The sequence below is a fragment of the Scyliorhinus canicula genome, chromosome 9 (assembly GCF_902713615.1).
Source record: "Scyliorhinus canicula chromosome 9, sScyCan1.1, whole genome shotgun sequence".
Classification (NCBI taxonomy): Eukaryota; Metazoa; Chordata; class Chondrichthyes; order Carcharhiniformes; family Scyliorhinidae; genus Scyliorhinus; species Scyliorhinus canicula.
Window position 1 is genome coordinate 156,435,899 of NC_052154.1, and position 22,332 is coordinate 156,458,230.

A 22,332-nucleotide genomic window follows, 5' to 3' on the forward strand; every position below is an offset into this window, starting at 1 on the left:
GTTTGTAAGATGTTGATTGAATCCTGCAGTGGTATAGGCTGGCTTCTTAACTGAGAAGAGAACGTTATAAGGGTGTTATGATGCGTCAGGTGTAACTTGAGATTAGAGCAGTGTGTTATGATGTATGCCCGAATATGGGACAAAAAGCTTTTCTTCTGGTAGTCTGTGCAATGTCAGTAACTCATTTTAAACTGTGTTCCTGGAATGTATAGGAAATTCATCATCCTATCAAAAGGAAAAAGATTTGTGCGGGATTCTCCGTTTGCCATCGCTGAAATCACAACGCCATTGGGCGGAGAATAGGTTCCGATGTCAAAATCACGGCAGGCACCGATTTAACGGCAAATCGCGGTTCTCCATCATCTCAACAAAGGTGTCAATACGCGTCCAGTGGACACCGTTTATCTATCATTAGCGGGCCCGACCCGGTATTCTCCAGAGCCCCCGCGATTCTCCTTCTCCGATGGGCTGAGTTCCCGATGGAGTGGTTCACTTGCGCTTTTAGAAACCGTGAAACCGGCGTCGTGGCTGCTGAGGGAGGGGTACGGAAAGTGTCCAAGTCCAACATCACCATAGTTTGCTGACAGTCGTGCTGCTGGCCCAGGGCTTCTACCAGGGCCGGTGGGAGTAGTGGGGGTGGCCAGGAGGTGGGTTGTGGGGTCAGGGTGAAAGGGCAAGGGACACCATTGCCGCAGCCGGCAAGGCAGACATGTAGCTGGACGCACGCTAACAGCCTATTGTGAACTGAGGCCACATGTCATATAGGTGTCCCCCTGAGGCCACCCCACTGGGTGCCCCTGGCCCCAGCCGACCCATCAGCTGTTTGGGCGCGCTCCAGCACAACCAATGGCATCTTGTTGGCTGGGTTGATTGTGTGTGGGAAGTGAAATGTGTGTATGCAGCCTCCCAAGTGTCAATCACGGACCCTGCAAATCCTGTATCGGAATTGATTGTGTTCCATGTGGCGCCGGTGCTAGCCCCTTAACAGACGCGGAACAGGTCCAGGTGTGGCTCCAGTTTTGCTGTTGTGAAAATCCACAAATTCTGCATTGGTGTCAACACTTAGTGTCAGAAACGGAGAATCCCGCGGCCTGTCTTTTCTTATGAAGGAGAAAGTGGACAGAATGATTGGGGCAGGTCTTCGCCTCGTTTTCAACACCAGCAGGGGAGTAGCAATTTTGGTCAGCAGAACTGTTCCCTTCAAGGTGGAGAATTGTATGAGGGATAAGGGGGGTAGATATCTGATTATTAAGGGGCTTGTATACGGAGAATCTGTCTCGATATTGAATGTGTATGGCCCTTCTAATCACTCCGTGGAGTTTGTTACTAAAGTCTTCACGGACATTGCGGAGCTGGCTTCAATCAATTCTTTTGTGGGTGGGGACTTTAACTGTCATTTCACTTCCTTGATGAATAAGCTCCAAGTAACCAGAATCCCCTCTCCACCACCCTACAGGCAAGGACCTTGGCATCATGGCATCAGTATGTGAGGAGATGGGATACCTAGATGTATGGAGGACTTTACATCCTAGAGATAAAGAATTTGCATTTTTCGCAGCTCCTCGTAAATACAATGCTAGAATTGACTAGAACAATCCTACATCTGGTATCCTCCTGTTCTATAGATAGTATCGCAATCTCTGACCATGCGTCTTCCTTGAGTTTTTACTCTTGCCCTCCCGATCCAGGTTATGGAATTTCAATGTGTATCTGCTCTTCTGACTAAGAAGAGGGCTGATTCCAGGGTTATCTCTTGTGCATGATTCTATGTGTACTAAACTAATTAAAACCAAAGACATTAATAGTGCATTTGGGAATTTTTATGCTGAACTGTATATGTCAGGTCAGTCTGGAGATGCATTGACACACATTGAGTGCTGGAGCGCTTCTTCTCTTCCTTTGAGCTTCCTACGGCTTTGGATGATCAACGATTGGTCTTTAATGCTCTTATCTCTAAAAAGAGAGGTGGCTATGGCTAGTGGGGAGCTCCAAATGGGCAAGGCCCCTGAGCCAGATGGTTTTGGGTATGAGATTTACAGGGAATTTAAGGACCTGTTAATAGATCCGTTAATTGGTATGTACTGTCATTCATTTGAGGCAGGTCTGTTACCACCGACGCTCCAGGAAGCGAATATTTCCCTGATTTTGAAGGCAGGCAAGACCCCGGAGGAGTGTGCTTCCTCGAGGCCAATTTCACTTCTGAATGTTGATTTGAAATTGTTGTCTAAAGTGTTGGTGCGACGTTTAGAAGGAAGTCTCCCGTTGATCATTCGGGGGACCAGACTGGGTTCATAAAAGGTCAGTTTTCTAGCAATATGTCAAAGTTACTGAATGTGATCCAAGTTTTTTCTGAAAGCAGGCGTTAGATGGGTTAGTGATTTCCCTAGATGCAGAGAAAGCTTTTGACAGGGTGAATGGAATGATTTGGTTTCTACGTTGTGGAGATTTGGGCTGGGTGAGGAATATGTTAAGTAGTTTCAAGTGTTGTATCATAAACCATTGGTGGTAGTGTTCACAAATGGTTATAGTTCTGAGAATTCTGGCTTTCGGAGAGGGGCAAGGCAGGGCTACCCCTTACCCCCTTGCAGTTTACATTGGCCATACAGCCTCTGGCAAGGCTATTAGGCAAGATCCTTTGATATATGGGTAGCGCTGTTGGGGGGAAGCAGAATAAGATCATGTTTTATGCTGGTGATGTGCTGCTGTTTCGATTGAAGCCAGACATCTGAGTTCCCGCTGTTATCAATGTGGTAGATAGATTCAGTACCTTCTCCAGTGAAATATTAAGTTTCCAAAGTCTGAGGCTATGCCAGTGGAAGGGTTGAGAGGTAGACCACCTCCCCCTGCTAATTTTCCTTTTGGGTGGTCCCCGCCGGGGTTTACTTACCTGGGTGCTGTAATTACCCCCATTTTTTAAACGACTACGTGGGCTAATTTCTCTCCGTTCATTTTGTCTATTGGGTGGGGCCTGACTCATTGGCCCTCGCTGCCAGTGTCGTGGTTGGGTAGGATTACATTGATTATGATAAATGTTTGTCTAGATTGTATCCCTTGCAGATGTTGCCAATCTTACTGTATGCTAGGGTCTTAAAGGAGATCAATGCAATGATCAGTTTGTTTCTTTGGAATAAAAAGAAGCACCATTTGAAAAGTTCACCAAATTGTAGCTCACATCTTCTAAGGGGGGGTTTGGGTGTCTCAAATATTAGATTGCACCAATTAATCCCTCAACTTGGATTTATAAGGAACTCGGTTAGAAGGACCCCACCTCCATTTGGCTCTATTGGAACAGACCATTTGGTATGTCCTTTACAGGTCTTGTTATTTTATGGGGAATTTTGGTCGTTAGGTTGGGTTCTGCTCGGTGTGAAAATCCTAGAATTACTAATAATCTTAGAGCGTGGAGGATGGTCGGTCAATTAGAGGGGAGATCTAAACTGACTTCCACTCTTTCTTCCATCCAGGGCACCCCGGACTTCCTACCAGGTCTTATGGACCATGGATTCGATACTTGGAGAGATAAGAGGCATTTGTAGGCTGGGAGATATGTTCACTGGTGCCTCCTTTGAGCAGCTATGCCAACAATTTGACGTTCCGAGACACTCCTTTTTTTAAGTATCTGCAATTGAAAGACTTTATCTTTAACAAGACAACTTTGTGTCTTAACTCTTGTATTTCCCCGGTGGGAAAAAAGTCCTAATTTCTGTAGAGCCTAACCAGTTAATTAGCAATTTTATGATACCTTGTGTTCTAGATCCTGTGTCAGTGCATTGGATACCTTGCAGTCTTGGGAAAGAGACTTAGCCGGCAACTAATACTGATGAGGAGACATGGGATAGTATGTGGGATTATGCCAATAAAATTTTGCTGTGCAATAGAATGAAGGAGATTCAGTTCAAGATACTGCACTATTTGCATATCACACTTGAGTTTGAGACACGTTTGATCCTGCTATATCCCCAATGTGCCTAAAGTGCCTGGTAGTCGAGGATGATTAAATATACTGTGTATGGAACCGTGTCTAGATTCTGCAATTGCTCTGGTGCGGTTGAGGAGCTTGAGAGGATATTTGGCAAGGACGTAGAATATTATCCTTTGTTCCCAATTCATGGTCTTCCAGATAGGAATATTATTAGCATCAATGAAAAAAGGCTGTATAACATCCTAACTTTTGCAATTAGAAAAGATATCCTGTGCTCCTGGCTCATTGACAAGTATCCTTCAATTCAAAACTGGCATAAAATAGTCATGTAATGTATTCCTATGGAATTCCTGACGTCTGTACTGCAGTCCAAGTCCGATGCATTCCGTAAAGTGCGGGACCCCTATCTCTTATAGCCTCCGCTTTGTCTGACCCGCTGCTGAGCCATATTGCAAGTCATGATCCCGCTATACATAAAGGTGTGCTTTTGATCTGTTATCCTACCATGTTTATTTGGCCATATCCCTCCCCCCCCCCCCCCCATAAATAGAGGCACTGGTTCTTAAGGACTGTTGTTCTGAATTTATCCTGTCTTTCTCTGTTCTTACGTTTGCATAACTATTTGTTCTGTATTATACCAGTTATGTTTTGAATATTTGTTGAATTATCTGTAAAAATGATAAAACTCTAATAAAATATATATTAAAAATTAAAAAAAAATTTTTTAAGTTGGAATTTTTATCAAAATGGAAAAGTTTAACATTATCGAAATATAGGGCCAGATAGGTGCTTCAGCAGTATTGGGACTCTGCACCCCAGTAAAATATAATTTATAAAGTGTGCTCTTTTTGGGTGTAGTTGTAATGATATTAAAGCATAAAAGGGGGAGTTCTTGTCAGTTCGATAATTTCCAATTGATTCAGTCTGGAGATTTCAATTACACACCCTATTACTACAGTCCCGTTAGGGATCAGGAACTTTTGTTGTAAAGTAGATGTAATTTGAAATCATAGTTAATTGAAAAGAGAGTAGAGCCACAGGATTCCATGGTTTTAAACAAACAGAAGATTTTTTATTTATGAACTGTCAACAAAGCAAACACTCAATGCTCTCTATCTAACATGAGGTACACATTAATTACTAGGCAAACTGGGTGAACACTGCAGCATGGTACACAGTGGTTAGCACAGTTGCTTCACAGCGCCAGGGACCCAGGTTCGATTCCTGGCTTGGGTCTAGTCTGTGCGGACACATTCTCCCCGCGTCTGCATGGGTTTCCTCCGGGTGCTCTGGTTTCCTCCCACAAATCCCAAAAGACGTGTTGGTAGGTGAATTGGACATTCTGAATTCTCCCTCAGGATACCCGAATAGGTGCCAAAATGTGGCGACTAGGGGTTTTCACAGTAACTTCATTGCTGCGTTAATGTAAGCCTACTTGTGACAAAGATTATTTATTATTAACTGCACATTAAGTGGCAGACATAAAGACAGATCCTACGAATTTTCTTAGCTACAAACCCAGATGCCAGTGATTACCGTGAGTTCTTTACAACTTGTCGCCTTCATGAGGAATTTAAGCTTGTTTCTTTCTACAATGTAGCCTCTAATTTCCCTGTACAGCAGCTCCAAATCAGTCTCGAAACTCCCTTGCTTCTTCTCCCTGAAATGAGTTGTCAGGCATCTGGACTTCACTGCATACTGCCCCAACGACTGCTTGCCTCCAGCTGCTCAGTCAAGTTGTCCAAGTATGTGTCCCACTAGGATGATCAGGCTACAGACCAGCATCAATCACGGCCATCCATCTGTACTTAGCAGACAACTACTGTTCACCATGGGCTTCTCTTTGCCCCAGCTTCCTGCTTTGTAGATCAGGCAGCTTCACTGAGCTATCAACTGCACCTTTGCTTCCCTGAGCCCCAACTCCCCAACAGCATCAGCTGTTGCTGGGGTTCTCTGAACTCAAGATCCTTACAGCTTCATGAGCTAAAGACTTTATGCAGCCTCTTAGCCTTCTGACCACCTTCCTTTTCACACGCTCCCAGGTCCCATGGTCAGGTGTCCATGCAAAACCCCAGTTACCTGGACATTCTTTTTATGTGAGCTTTCCAGTCATCAAAGGGAGCCCAGACTGGAGCATGGGCAGCCTTGGCTGCACCCTGCGCTTGTGCTGTAGCTCCGGGTATGCCGGGAGTTGTAGTTCTTCAACTGGGTCGTGGCCCCCACCTGGAAAACACAAACAAATCATAAACATAGATTCCCCTCATGCTGTGAGGAAATGTAGAATCACTTCTAGAAACTTCAGAATTTCCACGTTATCCTGTAAATGTGTGGATTCCAGAAGTTGCTTTCATTTTCAGAAGAGTAATGACGGTGAGCGCCCTTTCGCTGTCATTACTGCTTTAAAATCTGGCCTTTGTAAGCCAACTGGGTGTCTTTATAATTGTAATTTCCTTGATCATAGTTAGTTCTTCGAATTTTATTTGTCCCAACAATCTCATGCTGGCATTGCAGCAGTGCAATGAATTCCATGTGAGTTGGTCATTTATTTTCTTTGTGTTTGGATTCAGTTTACTAAAAGTCAGCAACTCATGCAGGGCTATGGTTTCATCTTGTGTTACTTGACTCTTCATATGTTAGCTTGGAGAGTGCTCAATACTGTGATATCCATCATCCACCCATATCCCGGTGTCTGCCCGGGTTAGACAACCATGCGTGTACTTGTATTAAGGGCTATTCAGGAGTATAATCCCTGGATCTTTCCCACTCTGGTGACATAAATCATCATGTCCTTCATAGTGACTTTATACACTAATCTTCACTCCATTGAAGTATTCTCAAAGACGCCACAAGGGTAATTTACTATCAACAGCGGAATGAAACTGATATAGCCTCTATTTTTCACCCCACAAAGACTTCTTGTTGAGTGCAAATGTGCCGAGGTTTCTCTCATTTTTAAATTAGTTTTCCCCCTCTACATTTTTATTCTTTCATGAGCTGTGGGGAGGCCAGCATTTTTTTGCTCATCCCTAATTTCACTTGAGAAAGTGATGGCGAGCCCTCTTGAACTGCTGCTTTTTGCTTCTGGTGTGGGTACACCATCAGCCATTTTAGGATAGGAGTTACAGGGTTTTGACCCAGCAGCAGCAACCCAATAAAGGAATAATGATTTGGTTCCAGATCAAGATGGTATGGTTTTGAGGGGACCTTGAAGGTGATGGTGTTTCCCATGCATCTTTTGACCTTGTAGGTAGAGATTATGGGTTTCGAAGGTGCTGCCGAAGGAGCCTGTGCTTCAGTGATTCTTTAAATTGATGGGTGAGGTGCCCTGATGAAGCAAGTTTCCTGCATATGAACACTGACTGCTATGGAATCATGAATGGTCCTGAACATTGTGCAAGCATCCCCACTTCTGATCTTATGATAGAGGGGAGGTGATTAATGAAGCAGGTGAAGATAATTGGGCCTAGGGCACTACTCTTAAGGAATACCTGTTTGGCCTCGCAACACTACAGCCATCTTCTTTCAAGATTTGTCTCCAACCAGTGGAGAGCTCCCATTGACTTCAATTGATAAGGCTCCTTGATGCCAGGCTCATTCAAATACTGCCTTGCTGTCAAGAGCAGTCACTCTCACCTCACCTCTGGAATTCAGTTCTTTTGTCTGTTTGGACCAAGTCTGTAATGAAGTCTGGAGCAAAGTTGCTCTTGTGGAACCCAACTGCGCTTCAGTGAGCAGGTTATTGCTATGTATTATTTAAGTGCCACTTGATGGCAGAGTGAACAACGCCTTCCACTTTGTGATTCTGAGAGTAGATTGCTGGGATCGTAATTGGTCAATTTGCATTTCCACCATATGGGTGGAACTGAGGAACAAAAAAGGATCTAAAGCTGTAATGGGTGTTGTCTATTGACTCCCTGGTCGCAGTTCTGAGGCATCAGATTGTATAAATGCAGAAATTAGGGAAGTGTGTGGCAAAGGCAAAGCAGTATTAATGGGGGATTTTAACTTGCACAGAGATTAGGAGGGGCAGAGAAGCACCTGTCAGAAAGGTAATGAATTTCTGGAATATGTCCGAGATAGTTTCCTGCAGCAAGATGTTCCAGCTGCAACAAGGGGACAGGCAATATTAGATTTAGTTATGAGTAATAAGCCAAATTAAATTAGTAGCCAAACTGTGTGCGAATATGTACCAAATAGTGATCACAACATGATTGAATTCGGTGTAGTGTTTGAAAGTGAAAAGAACAATTCAGATGTTAGCCTTGGGTAAGGCTGACTTTAATGAGATGAGAAAGAGACTGTTCATGGTTAACTTGGAAGATCTGTTAATGGGTCAAACGACTGAAGATCAGTGGTGAATATTTAAAGATACAGAGTGAGTATATACTTCTGAGAGGAAAAGACTCCACGTCACCAAAAAAACAGCCATAAACAACTAAATATGTCCGGGACAGCATAAAAATAAAAGGCGACAGAGGACTTACCAACATGAAAAACATAGCCCAGATGGGCAGCACGGTAGCATTGTGGATACACAACTGCTTCACAGCTCCAGGGTCCCAGGTTTTATTCCGGCTTGGGTCACTGTCTGTGCGGAGTCTGTACATCCTCCCTGTGTGTGCGTGGGTTTCCTCCGGGTGCTCCGGTTTCCTCTCACAGTCCAGAGATGTGCAGGTTAGGTGGATTGGCCATGATAAATTGCCCTTGGTGTCCAAAATTGCCCTTGGTGTCCAAAATTGCCCTTAGTGTTGGGTGGGGTTACTGGGTTATGGGGATAGGGTGGAGGTGTTGACCTTGGGTAGGGTGCTCTTTCCAAGAGCAGGTGCAGACTCGATGGGCCGAATGGCCTCTTTCTGCACTGTAAAGTCTATGATATCTGGACAAATGGGATATATACAAAGACCAACAAATAGTCATAAAGCAGTTCATAAACTCGCAAGAGACATCAAAATCAGGAAGAAGAAATTTTTGTGCTATAAAGGGAAAGCGGATGTCGGCCCACTAAAAGGTGAAAATTGAGATATTGTCAGTGATAATGGGGAAATGGCAGACATGTTGAACAATTACTTTACCTCAGTATTTGCAGTTGAAAAGGAGGATAACTTGCCAAAAGTCCCAAAAAAATTAACAGTTGATAGAGGACAGGGACTTAATACAATTAACATAAGTGCAGCTAACTCAGAAATTAATGGAACTAAAAAGTGACAAATCCCCAGGACCTGACGGTTTCCACTCAAGGGTGTTAAAAGAAGTAAGGGAGCACATTGTCGATGCCCTACCTATAATCTTCCAGAGTTCCCTAGATTCAGGAGTAGTCCCTCTGGATTGGAAAATTGCACAGATGAAAGGGAGAAACCAGGGAATTGCAGACCAATTAGCCTATGGTGGGGAAATTGCTGGAGTCTATAATCAGGGATGGGGTAACTGAACACATCTCAAACTTTTGGTTGAACAGGGAAAGCCAGCATGGATTCGTGAAGGATAGGTCGTGTCTGACTTGAATTTTTTTAAGAGGTGACTACGGTAGTCGACAGGGAATGTCCATGGATGTTATTTATATGGACTTCCACATAAGGGACTAAAGTGGAAGCTCACGGAGTTGAGCATAAATTATTGACATGGTTAGGAAGTTAGTTGATTGGCAGATGACAGAGTGGAGTGATGGGTGATTACTTTAATTGGCAGGAGGTGACTCGTGCATCACAGGGACCTGTGTTGGGGCTTCAATTATTCACATTCATTAATGTCTTCGATGAAAGTACTGGAAGTCATATATCAAAATTTGCTGATGATGCAGTGTTAGGTGCCATTGTAGACAGCCTAGAAGATAACATAAAATTGCAAGGAGATATTGGCAGACTAGGTGAATGTAACAGATGTGAGGTTTGGACCAAAAAAAGGATAGAGCAACAAACTTTCTAAATGGGTGGAGGTTGGGTACAGTGGGTGTCCAAAGAGACTTGAGGGTTCAGATGCATAGATCCATAAAATGTCACGAACAAGTGCAGAAAATAATCAAAAAGGCTAATGGAATGCTAGCCTTTATATCTAGAGGATTGCAATATAAAGATACCGGGATTATACTGCAGCCAAGTAAAATTCTGGTTAGACCCCACTTGGAGTCACTGAGCTGTTCTGACCTTAGGAAGGATATTTTGGCCTTGGAGGGAGTGCAACGAAAACCTGAACTACAGGGGTTAAGCTAGAAGGAGTGGTTACACAAATTAGGCCTTTTTCACTAGGATTTTGAAGGTTCAGGGTGATTTGATCAAAGTATTTAAGATATTAATGGAAAAGCAAGATAGATAAAGAAGAACTATTTCCACTGGTTGGAGATTCTAAAACTAGGTGGCATAGACTAAAAATTAGGGCTAGACCATTCAGAGGGGATGTTAGGAAGAATGCCTTCACTCAACGGGTGGTAAAGGTTTGGAACTTTCCCACAAACAGCAGTTGAACAAGTGGTTAATTTTAAATCTGCGATAGATTTTTGTTAAGCAAAGATTAAGGGATATGGGCCAAAAGCAGGTATATGGAGTTAGGTCACAGATCAGCCATGATCTTATTAAATGACAGGACAGGCTCGAAGGGCTGAATGGCCTACTCCTGTTGCTATGTTCCACTGCCTTTTGTGGAGAGGATGTAACTGGACAGTTTTCTATATTGTCAGGTAAGGCCGTAGATGCCAGTGTCGTAGCTGCAGAGGAACAGCTTTGCTAGATCTGCAGCAGAGGTTTTCCGTGCAACAGCCAAGATGTCAGACCCACAGCCCTTCCTGTATCTAGTACCTTCAGCTGTTTCTTGATATCACAGAGTGAATTGAATTGGCTAGAGACTGGCATCTGTGGGCATTGGAGATCGATCATCGCTTGACGCTTCTGGCTGAACACTGTTGGAAATGCTTCAGTCATGTATGATAGGAAGGGCAAAGCATGATTTCTGCCAAGTAGTTCTAAGCTTTTTTTTTGATTAAACTACTCTGGTACCCATGTGTTCCTGGGTGTCATAGAAGTACGCTCTTTATCAATCTTAGCACTGTCATACCAAGAAAAACCAATGACATGAGTACCCTGATTACAGCTGCCAGAATGCACTGAGCGATACACAATAAGAGACAATAACTGCTTAAGGACTTGTAATGTAACCTGTGCTGGTTTTTACCAACAGCATGTACCGCAGTACCTGATGAATGCAAGTCTGCTAGATGAAACTATTGAAACTGTCGTCGCTGGCTTAAACACAGCTGTGTATTATCGCCCCCTCGCTCCACGAACTCGAACCACAAAGAGACGTAGAAGAAGAACAGGTAATGGTGACTAGCTTCATGCATAAAAAATGCCAGGAATACAAAAGCCAATGCCTCTTGGATTTAAACATTCACATTACTCTCCACCATTGACTCTCCTATGAAATCACATTTCTCTTTCACATTAACTCTCCCATCAAAGCTCATCCCTCTCGACCCTTAACGCTCCCATCAAAGCCCACCCCTCTCAGCCATTGACTCGCCCGTCAAAGCCCATCTCCTCTCGGCCATTGACTCTTCCGTCAATGCCCACCCCTCTCAGCCATTGACTCGCCCGTCAATGCCCACCTCTCTCGGCCATTGACTCTTCCGTCAATGCCCACCCCTCTCAGCCATTGACTCGCCCGTCAAAGCCCATCTCCTCTCGGCCATTGACTCTTCCATCAATGCCCACCCCTCTCAGCCATTGACTCGCCCGTCAAAGCCCATCTCCTCTCGGCCATTGACTCTTCCATCAATGCCCACCCCTCTCAGCCATTGACTCGCCCGTCAAAGCCCATCTCCTCTCGGCCATTGACTCTTCCGTCAATGCCCACCCCTCTCAGCCATTGACTCGCCCGTCAAAGCCCATCTCCTCTCGGCCATTGACTCTTCCGTCAATGCCCACCCCTCTCAGCCATTGACTCTCCCATCAATGCCCACCTCTCTCGGCCATTGACTCTCCTGTCAAAGCCCACCCCTCTCGGCCATTGACTCTCCCATCAAAGCCCATTCCCCCTCGACCATTAACCCTCCCATCAAAGTCCATCCTCTCAACTATTAGCGCTCCCATCAAAGCCCATCCCCTCGCAGTCATTGACTCTCCAGTCAAAGCCCACCTCTTCCGGCCATGAACTCTCCCATCAAAGCTCATCCCTCTCGACCATTAACCCTCCCATCAAAGCCCATCCCCTCGACCATTAACCCTCCCATCAAAGCCCATCCCCTCGACCATTAGCGCTCCCATCAAACCCCATCCCCTCGCGGTCATTGACTCTCCCGTCAAAGCCCACCCCTCTCGGCCATTTACTCTCCCGAGAAAGCTCATCCATCTCGAACTTTAAGCAAAGCTCACCCCTCTTGACCATTAACCCTCCCATCAAAGCCCACCCTTCTCGACCCTTAAGGCTAACGCTTCCGTCAAAGCCCACCCCTCTCAGCCATTGACTCTCCCGTCAAAGCCCACCCCTTTTGGCCATTGACCCCCGTCAAAGCCCACCCCTTTCGGCCATTGACTCCTCCCCGTCAAAGCCCGTTCCCTCGTGGCCATTTACTGTCCCGTCAAAGTTCATCCCTCTCTACCATTAACGTTCCCATCAAAGCCCATCCCCTGGCGGTCAATGATTCGCCCCTCAAAGCCCACCCCTCTCAGCCATTGATTCTCCTGTCAAAGCCCATCCCCTCTCGCCCATTTATTCTCCCGTCAAAGCTCATCCCTCTCAACCATTAACCCTCCCATCAAAGCCCATCGCTCTTGACCATTAACCCTCCCATCAAAGCTCATCACTCCTGACCATTAAATCTCCCATTAAAGTTCATCCCTCTCGACCATTAAATCTCCCATCAAAGCATATCCCCCTCGACCATTAACTCTCCCATCAAAGTCCACCAGCCTTGTGCCATTAACTCGCTCATCAAAGCCTATTCCTCTCGGCCATTATTTGCGCCATCAAAGTCCAACCCTCTTGTACATTAGCTGCCACTTGTTATAGTTTGACTATGCACAAACATGTTGTATTTATTGCTTTGTAGCAATATTACATAGAATGCACAGCATTGAAACCAACATCCAATATTTGGCCCAACGGTTCAGCAATAGATTGTTCCAAACATTTCTCACTTGTGTAATTTATCTTTCTCTAATGTTCATCTATTTCACTTGACTTCGTCTTGACATTAACCAGATTACATTTACAAGCACATAATTTATAATCTTTATCATTGTCACAAGTAGTCTTACATTAGGGCAGCACGGTAGCACAAGTGGATCGCACTATGGCTTCACAGCGCCAGGGTCCCAGGTTCGATTCCCTGCTGGATCACTGTCTGTGCGGAGTCTGCACGTTCTCCCGTGTCTGCGTGGGTTTCCTCCGGGTGCTCTGGTTTCCTCCCACAGTCCAAAGACGTGCAGGTTAGGTGGATTGGCCATGCTAAATTGCCCTTAGTGTCCAAAAAGGTTAGGAGGGGTTTTTGGGTTACGTGGATAGGCTGGAAGTGAGGGCTTAATCTGGGCCTGTTCAGACTCGATGGGCCGAATGGCCTCCTTATGCACTGTATGTTCTATGTTCTATTAACAGTGCAATGAAGTTACTGTGAAAAGCCCCTAGTCGCCACATTCCGGCACCTATTCGGGTACACTGAGGGAGAATTCAGAATGTCCAATTTACCTAATGGCACCTCTTTCGGAACTTGTGGGAGGAAACCGGAGGAAACCCACTCAGACACAGGGAGAACGTGCAGATTCGCATAGACCTAAGCCGACAATTGAACCTGGGACCCTGGAGCTGTGAAGCGACAGTGCTAGCTACCATGCTACCCGACATCAGTCTATCTTTTTAATATTTTTGAGGATTTGTTGCCAATCAGCACCGGAGTCGCCAATTAATGTTGCCAATTGATAATGATGCTCTTTAGAGTCGCCAGGTATCAAATGATACAACCACAAGGCTTTACCGGATATCGATCAAAGGACCACACAACCAGTTAGTCAGTTCAAGTTCAAAGATGGTTTATTTACACACAAGGATTACTTCGACATGCAACACAAAACACTACAAGTTAAACTACACCTAACTACTACAATAACCTATACTTCAGGGCAACTGGCTCTATGCAGATGGACAAGGCATTTATCCGGATCTTGTGGGGCCAGGTGGAAGAAGTGACTCTGTTTCTGCTGGGCTCATCTGTCTGGTAGTGATTGTTGGTCCTGAACTTGTCTATCTGGTCGTTATGCTGCACTTGGGTTGGCATAGGCCGGATCCAAGAGAGACTGAGCTCATGGCTGTGTCTCTTATCCCTCTGGGATTTCGTGCTCTTTGGGACGGTCCTTAACTTGGACCCAATAATTCGACAAGCTTCGATCGCTGCCTTTGATTTTGGGCAATAAAGGGGAGCGTGCCTTGATGGCTGGGTGTGTCCTTAGCGGTCATTGACCGTGGCTGTTTGGGCTCCCTGAGTAAAGGGAGTGGCGCCGATTAGTCTGTATCTGTATCGGTTACCTGAGTCCAGTTCTTTTGTTCTGGGGAAATGGGCCATTAGAATGCAAATGAGTGGGGGTTTTCATCGCATCTAGCTATCTGGGTTGCAAATACACAAAAGCTCTGAGTCTGTTTGAGTCCTGGGTTGGCAATAATTCCCTTGGTCCTTTGCAGGTGGCTATCTGAGATGGCTATAGATTTCACTGAAGCATTTTGTCTACCCCCCCTACCAGCCAGCGTGTGGAAAGATTAACGTCCATAACCTGGGAAGGTGGTGGGGGAGGGTGGATCGGATTAGGAGGCAGGGAACTGTGGTAGCGAGCAGGAGATGGGTATGAAATAATTTATTTAAGTGTGCCTAATTCTGCATTACAATGCCACAGAATGGAAATTGGTGTAAAGACTGTAATTTCTAGTCTTGTAGTAGCCACTCATGCCAGCTGAGTGTGCTGACTTGTGATATGTTCTTACTGGGGTTGCTCCAGGTAAAAAGAAGAAAAGAGTTGGAACAAAGAAATTTTTCAGCAAAACCAGCCTGGGATCTGGAGTTAAGGCCAGTGGAAAGCCTACAAGGAGACGTAGGAGAAAAGTGAAGAGAAGGAAGGGAAAGAAGAAGGCGGTGAGAGCAACATTGCTGCTGACCTGTACTGTAGTTCTGTGTTTTCAGCCCAATATTGAGTAACATTTTTGCATTTTAAAATAGATTAAACCGAGTGTCACTACACGTACACGCATCGCAAAGAACCTTGGCCTTGGTAAGCCTGTAAATGGGATTTCAGTTCCTTCTGTGTACAGGCCACTGGAACCTTCCCTGAGGACTATGCGAACAGATATTGGAGCAGCTTCATTATCTGTGTATGGTGATCCAAATGACCTGGATCCATTTGACAGGTTAGTTTTCCATTGGTTTGAATCTTCTAAGATGCTTCTTGGAGTTTTGATAACAAAAGTTTTCAAAAGCACTGCCAGGACAAGTCGAGGCTCTGCCTTTGGAAATAGAGCACAGGAAGTTTGGGGATATTCAGGAGGTCATGGTCAAAGGATTTAAGAGCTTGGATTCTTTCTCAGGAAGGTGAAGCGATGAGGGGGGATGAGACCACAGATATGTACATGGAAGGAGGATTTTGCAGATGAGTGTGCTAGTAGCTGGTTGCCTACTCCAGAGGGGTTGTTGCTGCTCCTTCATTGGGTATGTTTAAGATTGAGATAGACAGATTTTTGATAAATCAGGAACTCGAGGGATATGGGGAGCAAGCAGGAAAGTGGAATTGAGGCAGGTTAGCCGTGATCGTGTTGAAAGGGGTCAGGCTCGGGTGAGGAGGGGGCTGGGTGGGGTGTCGAATGGTCTACTTAAAGCTGCTGAGGACTTCCCTTTACATTAAAGAGGCTGTATGATTTGGCTATCATTTGAAATGTAAAATTACCAATGTTTTGAGCTTCATGAAAAAATCAATGGAGAAAAACGTGTTTTTTTTTAGTGCTGCTGACCCTTTCGACAGGGAAACTTCAAGTCCCAGGTCCCCCCTCAGCAACAAGAGAAGAATTCTTTCCCGCTCAGCTCTGCGGTCTCACCGGCCAGTAGCCCGACCCATCTCTGCAAAAATCTCAAGGTAGGAAATGCCGTTAGTCAATTGTTACAGTGGTCGGAGATTTGTTAAAGGGTTGGTCAGAATAGAAGAATAGAAATATTGAAAAACCTGTCTTACCTTCCCCTTCGACACAAGACAAACCTTCCTTAGTATGGCAGTTTGTTGAGCACTATCTTTGTTTGCTGTTTCTAATTGTTTTCTTTCTGAATATTGCTGAAAAGACAGACATGTTGCCGAAGCTCTTGCAATCATCAGGACAAATACAAGAATGAGAAATTTCTTGTTTTTTTGGAAATATTTTTATTATAATTTTTAACAATTTTTGTACGAAGCATACAGTAACGCAGATTAACAACTAAACAGTACAAACCTCTCTCCACTTTCCCTTATGACACTAAAACCTCACCGTTAAATTGCCCCCGTCCCCTGAGGTAAACGGCAGGACGTCTGCCCCCACCCCCGTCTGGAACTCCGTTGAAACTCAAAAATCACCACCGGTGGGCAAGGCTCCAACCCAATGTCCAGGATTGCTGACATAGTATCAAAAAAGGACTTACAGAAGCCCACCAGCTTTGAAAATGACCAGAACATGTGCGCCGGCCCCCTCGAACACCAACCACATCTATCCACCACCCCATCGAAAAACTGACTCATTCTGGCTTTCGAAGGTGTGCTCGAAGCACTACCTTTAGCTGAATGAGACTCACCCTCGCACAGGACGAGGTTGCATCCACCCTCCTCAGTGCCTCGCTCCATACCTCGTCTTCCAAGATTGGCCCCAGCTCCTCTGCCCCCTTTGCCTTCACGCCCTCAACCGAGCACGTCACCTCCCCCACTATCTGCTGGTATATGCCTGACGTACTGGCCGCCTCTGATCCTGAGCAGGATAAAATCTGCTCTGGCAAGGTAGAAGCCTCCTTCACTGGGAAGGCTGGAAAGTCCTTTTGACCCAACTACGCATCTGGAACCCATCAGCATTCCTCCAGGCTAGTGAACCGCCACTCGAAAAACAAATCTCCAACCTCCTCCAACCCCTTTTCCTTCCACCCCCTAACTTCACATCCGCTGTAACCTTCTCTACCCGATTTGTGTAGTTCACGTCCAACGTTTTCTTTAATCCCTTGCTATCTGGATCCCCAAATACCAAAATGACTTCCTGCCAGCCGGAATAGCAACCCACCAAGCCCCACTCTCCACCCCAACCACCAAGTATTCGCTCTTTCCTATATTTAGCTTATGGCTGACACCTCCGGATCCTTAGTTTATAACAGCAAATTGTCAGTGTATAGCGAGACGCTATGCTCTACCCTTCCTTTAACTATTCCTTCCCGAGCTATCAAAGCCCTCAGCGCCATGGCTAATAGTTCTATTAAGACCAGAAATTTCAAATAACCACAATGATTTCTACTCATGGAGAAAACGGTGTTGATTGCTTGGCAAGTCGACTCTGGCCAAGGTGTTGCCATGGAGAAAGCAACAGGGAACTATAGGCTTCCCAAACTCCTGGGTAATTCAAAAATTCCATCAGTCTTGAACGTATTCCTTTTTCCATATGAATGTAAGTCGATTCAACAAGTATAAATGAGCCATGTTATGAACTTAACTTCTTATCCTAAATTGGCTGGGTAGCTATTAGCACACAAGTGCAATCCAATCAACACTCTTTTCTTCTTTAGTATAAATTGTTGTGATTTTTTGGCATTCTTGCATTTGTCCCGATGAGTGCAAGACAAAAAGCTTTGCAACATGTCTCTCTTTTCAGCAATATTTTCTTCTTGTTTTGGATATTTAGTAATTTCATCTTTTGTTAATGATTCCAGGTTTTTTCCTTGCATAGATGTTAAGCTAACTCATCTATGATTAGCCAGGCTAACTGTGTCTTGCTGTGGGTGGCACAGTGGTTAGCACTGCTGCCTATCGGCATTGAGGACATTAGTTCGATCCTGGCTCCGGGTCGCTGTCCATGTGGAGTTTGTACATTCTCCCCATGTTTGCGTGGGTCTTACCCCCCACAACCCAAAAATGTGTAGGGTAGGTGGATTGGCCCCTAAATTGGAAAAAAATAATTCGATACTTTAATTTTTTTCTAAAATGTCTCGCTATTTGACTTATGTTGGCCACTTTCCAGTCATCCGGCTCACCTTTACCTTCAATAGATCATTAGCTTATAAACTCAAGGGCAACTGCTTTTATTTCCTTCTGGTTTCTTGGATTTGCCCTGTTAGGTTGTAAAACTGTCCTCTTTAACTTACAAAGTTACAGCACAGAAGAGGACCATTGGTTACATCACCTCTGTGCCTGTTCAAAAAGAACTATCCAGTCAAATCCCACCTTTCAACTCTTGACCCATGGGTTGGTTAGTTACAACTCCTAAAGTGCATATCCAAGTATTTTTAAAAATGTGATGAGGGTTCCTGCCTTCCTGCCTCTACCTTTAAGATAGCGAGTTCCAGACTTCACTGCTCTCTGGGTGAAAATATTTCTCCTCAACTCCCCTCTAATCCCTCTGCCAATCATTTTAAACCTATACCTCCTGTTTATTGCTAAACAGAATAGGTATTTCCTATCCACTGTATATAGGTCTCTTCATTTTACACACCTCAATTAAATTTCCCTTTACTCTCCTCTATGTCATAGTTTTTTAAAAAACTGGCAATATCCTTGTAAATCTCTTCTGTACTCTTAGTGTAATCACCATATGGCATGTAATGCCATGATCAGAACTGTGAGCAGTACTTGTATATAGTCCTAGCGTAACCTCCCTGCTCTCGGCCTTGGCTAATAAAGGATGTTATCCCATATGCTTCCTTGACCAAGTTACTTACCTATCCTGATATCTTCAGGGTTCTGTAGAAATGCACTCCAAGGTTCTGCCCGTTCCTCTACGTTATTGGTTATTTCCTTGCTTTGTCTTTCCCGCTCAAATGCATTACCTAATTTCTCTGGATTGAATTCCATTTGTCATTTTTCTGACCAGTTCATTGAAAACGTCCTGCAGCAGACAGCTTTCTTTCTCATTATCAATCACACACTCATCATCTGCAAACTTCTTAACTCTGCCCTTAGATTTAAGTCTAAATTATGCACATATACTTTAATAAAGGCACGGGGGTCCATACCGAGTAAAATAAAGAAATGCAGTTTTATTTCCAACACGATATATGCACTGCCTGGTAGATCCCTACCGCGTTCCTGTTCTGGTTTGCACCTTACTGGCTGACCATTTATACAAAGGTTAATAGAGATCCCCCACCCCTAGCGGGGGAGCTTGTAGTCCACAAGGATCATGGGGAAGAAAATCATTCCCACACTGTAGGTCCCATGTGGGATATTACATAACCCCTCTCCCCCCAAAAGTCCAAAGACCCCTTGACGACTAATGAGGCGGAGATGAAGGAGCTGGCAGAGGATGCTGGATTCTCTTCAGCTCTGGCAAGTCGTCATGTAACTGATGCCCCGGATCAGTCGGCCTAAACCTTGCTGGTGAATGTCATCTACAGCTTGAATGCTGTAGTAGACTACCCACAGGAGGTGGCTGATCATCATCCGAGACCTTCAGAGGTCTGGGTCTCCATTTCAGAATCGGATGATACAACATTGGGTTTGTCGGTGTTAAGAGCAACTCGAGGTGTCACAACAGCTGGTTTGACAATGGAGCCAGAGGATCCAGGACAGGTTTCTTTCAAGGAAACTCATGAGGGAGCAACCTCCGTGAACGAATGTGATCCAAATGTAGTCTCATCAGTTGCTCCCAGACCCGAACTTGTGAGAGACTGGTCTTGTTTGACCAACGACAACCCAGAAAGCCAGGGAGCATTGTCGCTGAAGTTACCAATGAACACCGCGTTATCAGGTGCGAAGAGGCCGACGTCAAACTGCGCGATGCCCTTGTAAATCTTGGTTATAGCGCACCTTTCAGCTGATGTCTGATGTAATCAAACTCTGTCTTGTACGAAGCCTGTGACCCATTAACATCTCAGCGTGGGCTGTACCAGTTACAGCGTACGGCATGATCCTGTATGAGAATAACAATCTTGCCAGCCTGGTGTCCATCGAGCCCGGAGTCTGTTTCGTTAGCCCCCGTTTAACCGTGTGTAGCAAAATGTGGACATGACAAATACAGTTGCTTTTCATATAAGTGACATACTCTTCACTTATGAAAGAGGCTCCGTTATCTGTTACAAGCATCTCAGGGTGGAAAAAGAAATGCTCAATCGCTCTACGGAAGGTGATCATAGCTATTTTGTGGACCTCCAGGCACTTTGAGTGGCTTTCTTGGTCCACCCGAAACTCAAAACATGCTACTGCCTTTGAATGAAACACTCACTTCACGCAGCGCAGGCGGACCCCTAACTCCAAAAGAAGTATCAACATCGCCTCGAGGTTCTGCAAATGTTCTTAGTCCATGGTCCCTGTGACTAGCACGTTGTCTAAGTAAACCACAGTGTACGGCAATCTGCGCAGGATGTTCTCCATGGCGCGCTGGAAGACTGCGCACGCTGTGGATACCCCAAACAGGAGCCAGGTATACTAAAGAGTTCCTTGTACATATTGACCATGACGTAGTTCCACTATGATTTATCGAGCTCCAGATAAGCATTGCTCATATCCATTTCGTATACATACAACCACCAGCCAATGTAGTATAAAGATCCTTGATGAACAGTGAAGAATAACAGTCCAAACTCAAAGTCATGTTCACTGTCAATTTATAGTCTCTGCAGAGGCGGACTGTCTTATCCGGCTTCATTATGGGGACCACCAGCACTGCCCAATCGGCAAAGCGCACAGGTCTAATGATGTCCATGCTCTCCAAACGACGAAGTTCGGTCTTGACTTTCCTAACCTATAGTATAGGAACCGGGCAGACACAAAGATATCAGGGTTGGGCTTCTGTGCCCACCTGAACCTTGGCCATGGCCCCTTAAAGGTACCCAAGCCGGGCTGAAAAACCTCGAGAATTTGCTCAGTACCGTACACAGACTACCAGGTCCCACTTGCAGGATATGTTGCCAATCCAACTGCAGTTGGTGTGGCCAATCATCACCCAGCAAGCCAGGGCCACTTCCTTGCACAACAATAAAGGGAAGGTGAACTAATTGACGCCCATAAACTACCGATAAAGGTGGACCCCACAATATTCAGTTGTTCTCCCCCCTATAAGTAGCCAAACGAGTCGCCATGTCAGCCAAAGTCAAAGTACGCAAACCTCGTTTAATAAGATCAAAGGTGTCCTGCACCACCACAGAAACGGCAGATCCCGTATCTAACTCCATTGGGAGCAAATGGCAATTCATCTGTAATAGAACATGAATAGGGGCCACACGTGGTGCTGCTTAACTGTTCAGCGCCTCAGGGAACGAGGAGAATAAAGACAAAATGGTGAACCAGGAGAATAAAGACAAAATGGTGAACGAGGAGAATAAAGACGAAAGACGGGAGGAACGGCAGAAGCGGAGGTGAGCGCAAGACGGCAGCGAGATCCGTCCAGGAGAAGCAAGCGACAACACCAACACCAAACCCATTCGAGTATTGCCCACTGTAATTGTTTCTCCGGTACCCAAATGTATATTCACCTCCCCAATCTCTTCCCCCCCCCCTCCCCCATAATTTTGCCAGGTGTACAGAGTTGCTGCTGTTGAGCTGGTGCACTATACCCTACCAGTTATTCTATTTTATTTTTTATTGTATATTTTTAATTACTTATTATTTTCTTTTCTTTGGTATGTTTGGGCGTGCCCTTCTCTTCTATACATATGTCTCTTATCCTGTGTACGTAACGGTAAATATACTTTGTTCAAAAACCCAATAAAAATCATTTATTAAAAGAAAAACTGTTCAGCGCCTCATCCTCGGTCTTTTATCAGTCATCCAGATGCAAGGCCCAGCCCTGGATATGGTCTACCTCTATCAGAGCGCCTGGAGCGCTGGCCCTCCTGCTGCCTGCGAGTACGCCTAGACGGGTGCCCACACGTCATACGCGGGACTAATTGCCTTCAACTGAGTTTGATGATGTCATACGTTGCAGGCCGGGTCTTCCACTAGAGGCCAGTGTTGCTGCGGTGTTTGGTCCAGGCGTGGGGATACTACGTGAGGGGCAACACCCAAAGCGTACATCTCCATCCCTTGTATCTTAGACGTTGCGTTCCGCGCTTTCTTGGGATAAGGAGATCTGCAGTACCTGCTAAAAGATCGGCGATTTCGCCCAAAAGCTTTTTCTGCATTTCCATATTATTTATACCGCAGACCAAATGATCGCGGAGCATATTCATAGAATTTACAGCGCAGAAGGAGGCCATTCGGCCCATCGAGTCTGCACCGGCTCTTGGAAAGAGC

General features: G+C 45.2%; 1 protein-coding gene across 6 annotated transcripts in view; it reads left to right on the forward strand.

Moving 5' to 3' along the window:
- Nucleotides 1-22,332, forward strand: part of phrf1 (PHD and ring finger domains 1) — a 144,188-nt gene that overhangs the window by 80,207 nt on the left and 41,649 nt on the right. For all 6 annotated transcript variants that reach the window (XM_038808010.1, XM_038808007.1, XM_038808012.1 and 3 more), the window contains 4 exons: nt 11,090-11,228; nt 14,893-15,026; nt 15,111-15,298; nt 15,886-16,017. In XM_038808010.1, coding sequence (XP_038663938.1) covers nt 11,090-11,228; nt 14,893-15,026; nt 15,111-15,298; nt 15,886-16,017 — 593 coding nt within the window. The remainder of the gene's footprint in view (nt 1-11,089; nt 11,229-14,892; nt 15,027-15,110; nt 15,299-15,885; nt 16,018-22,332) is intronic.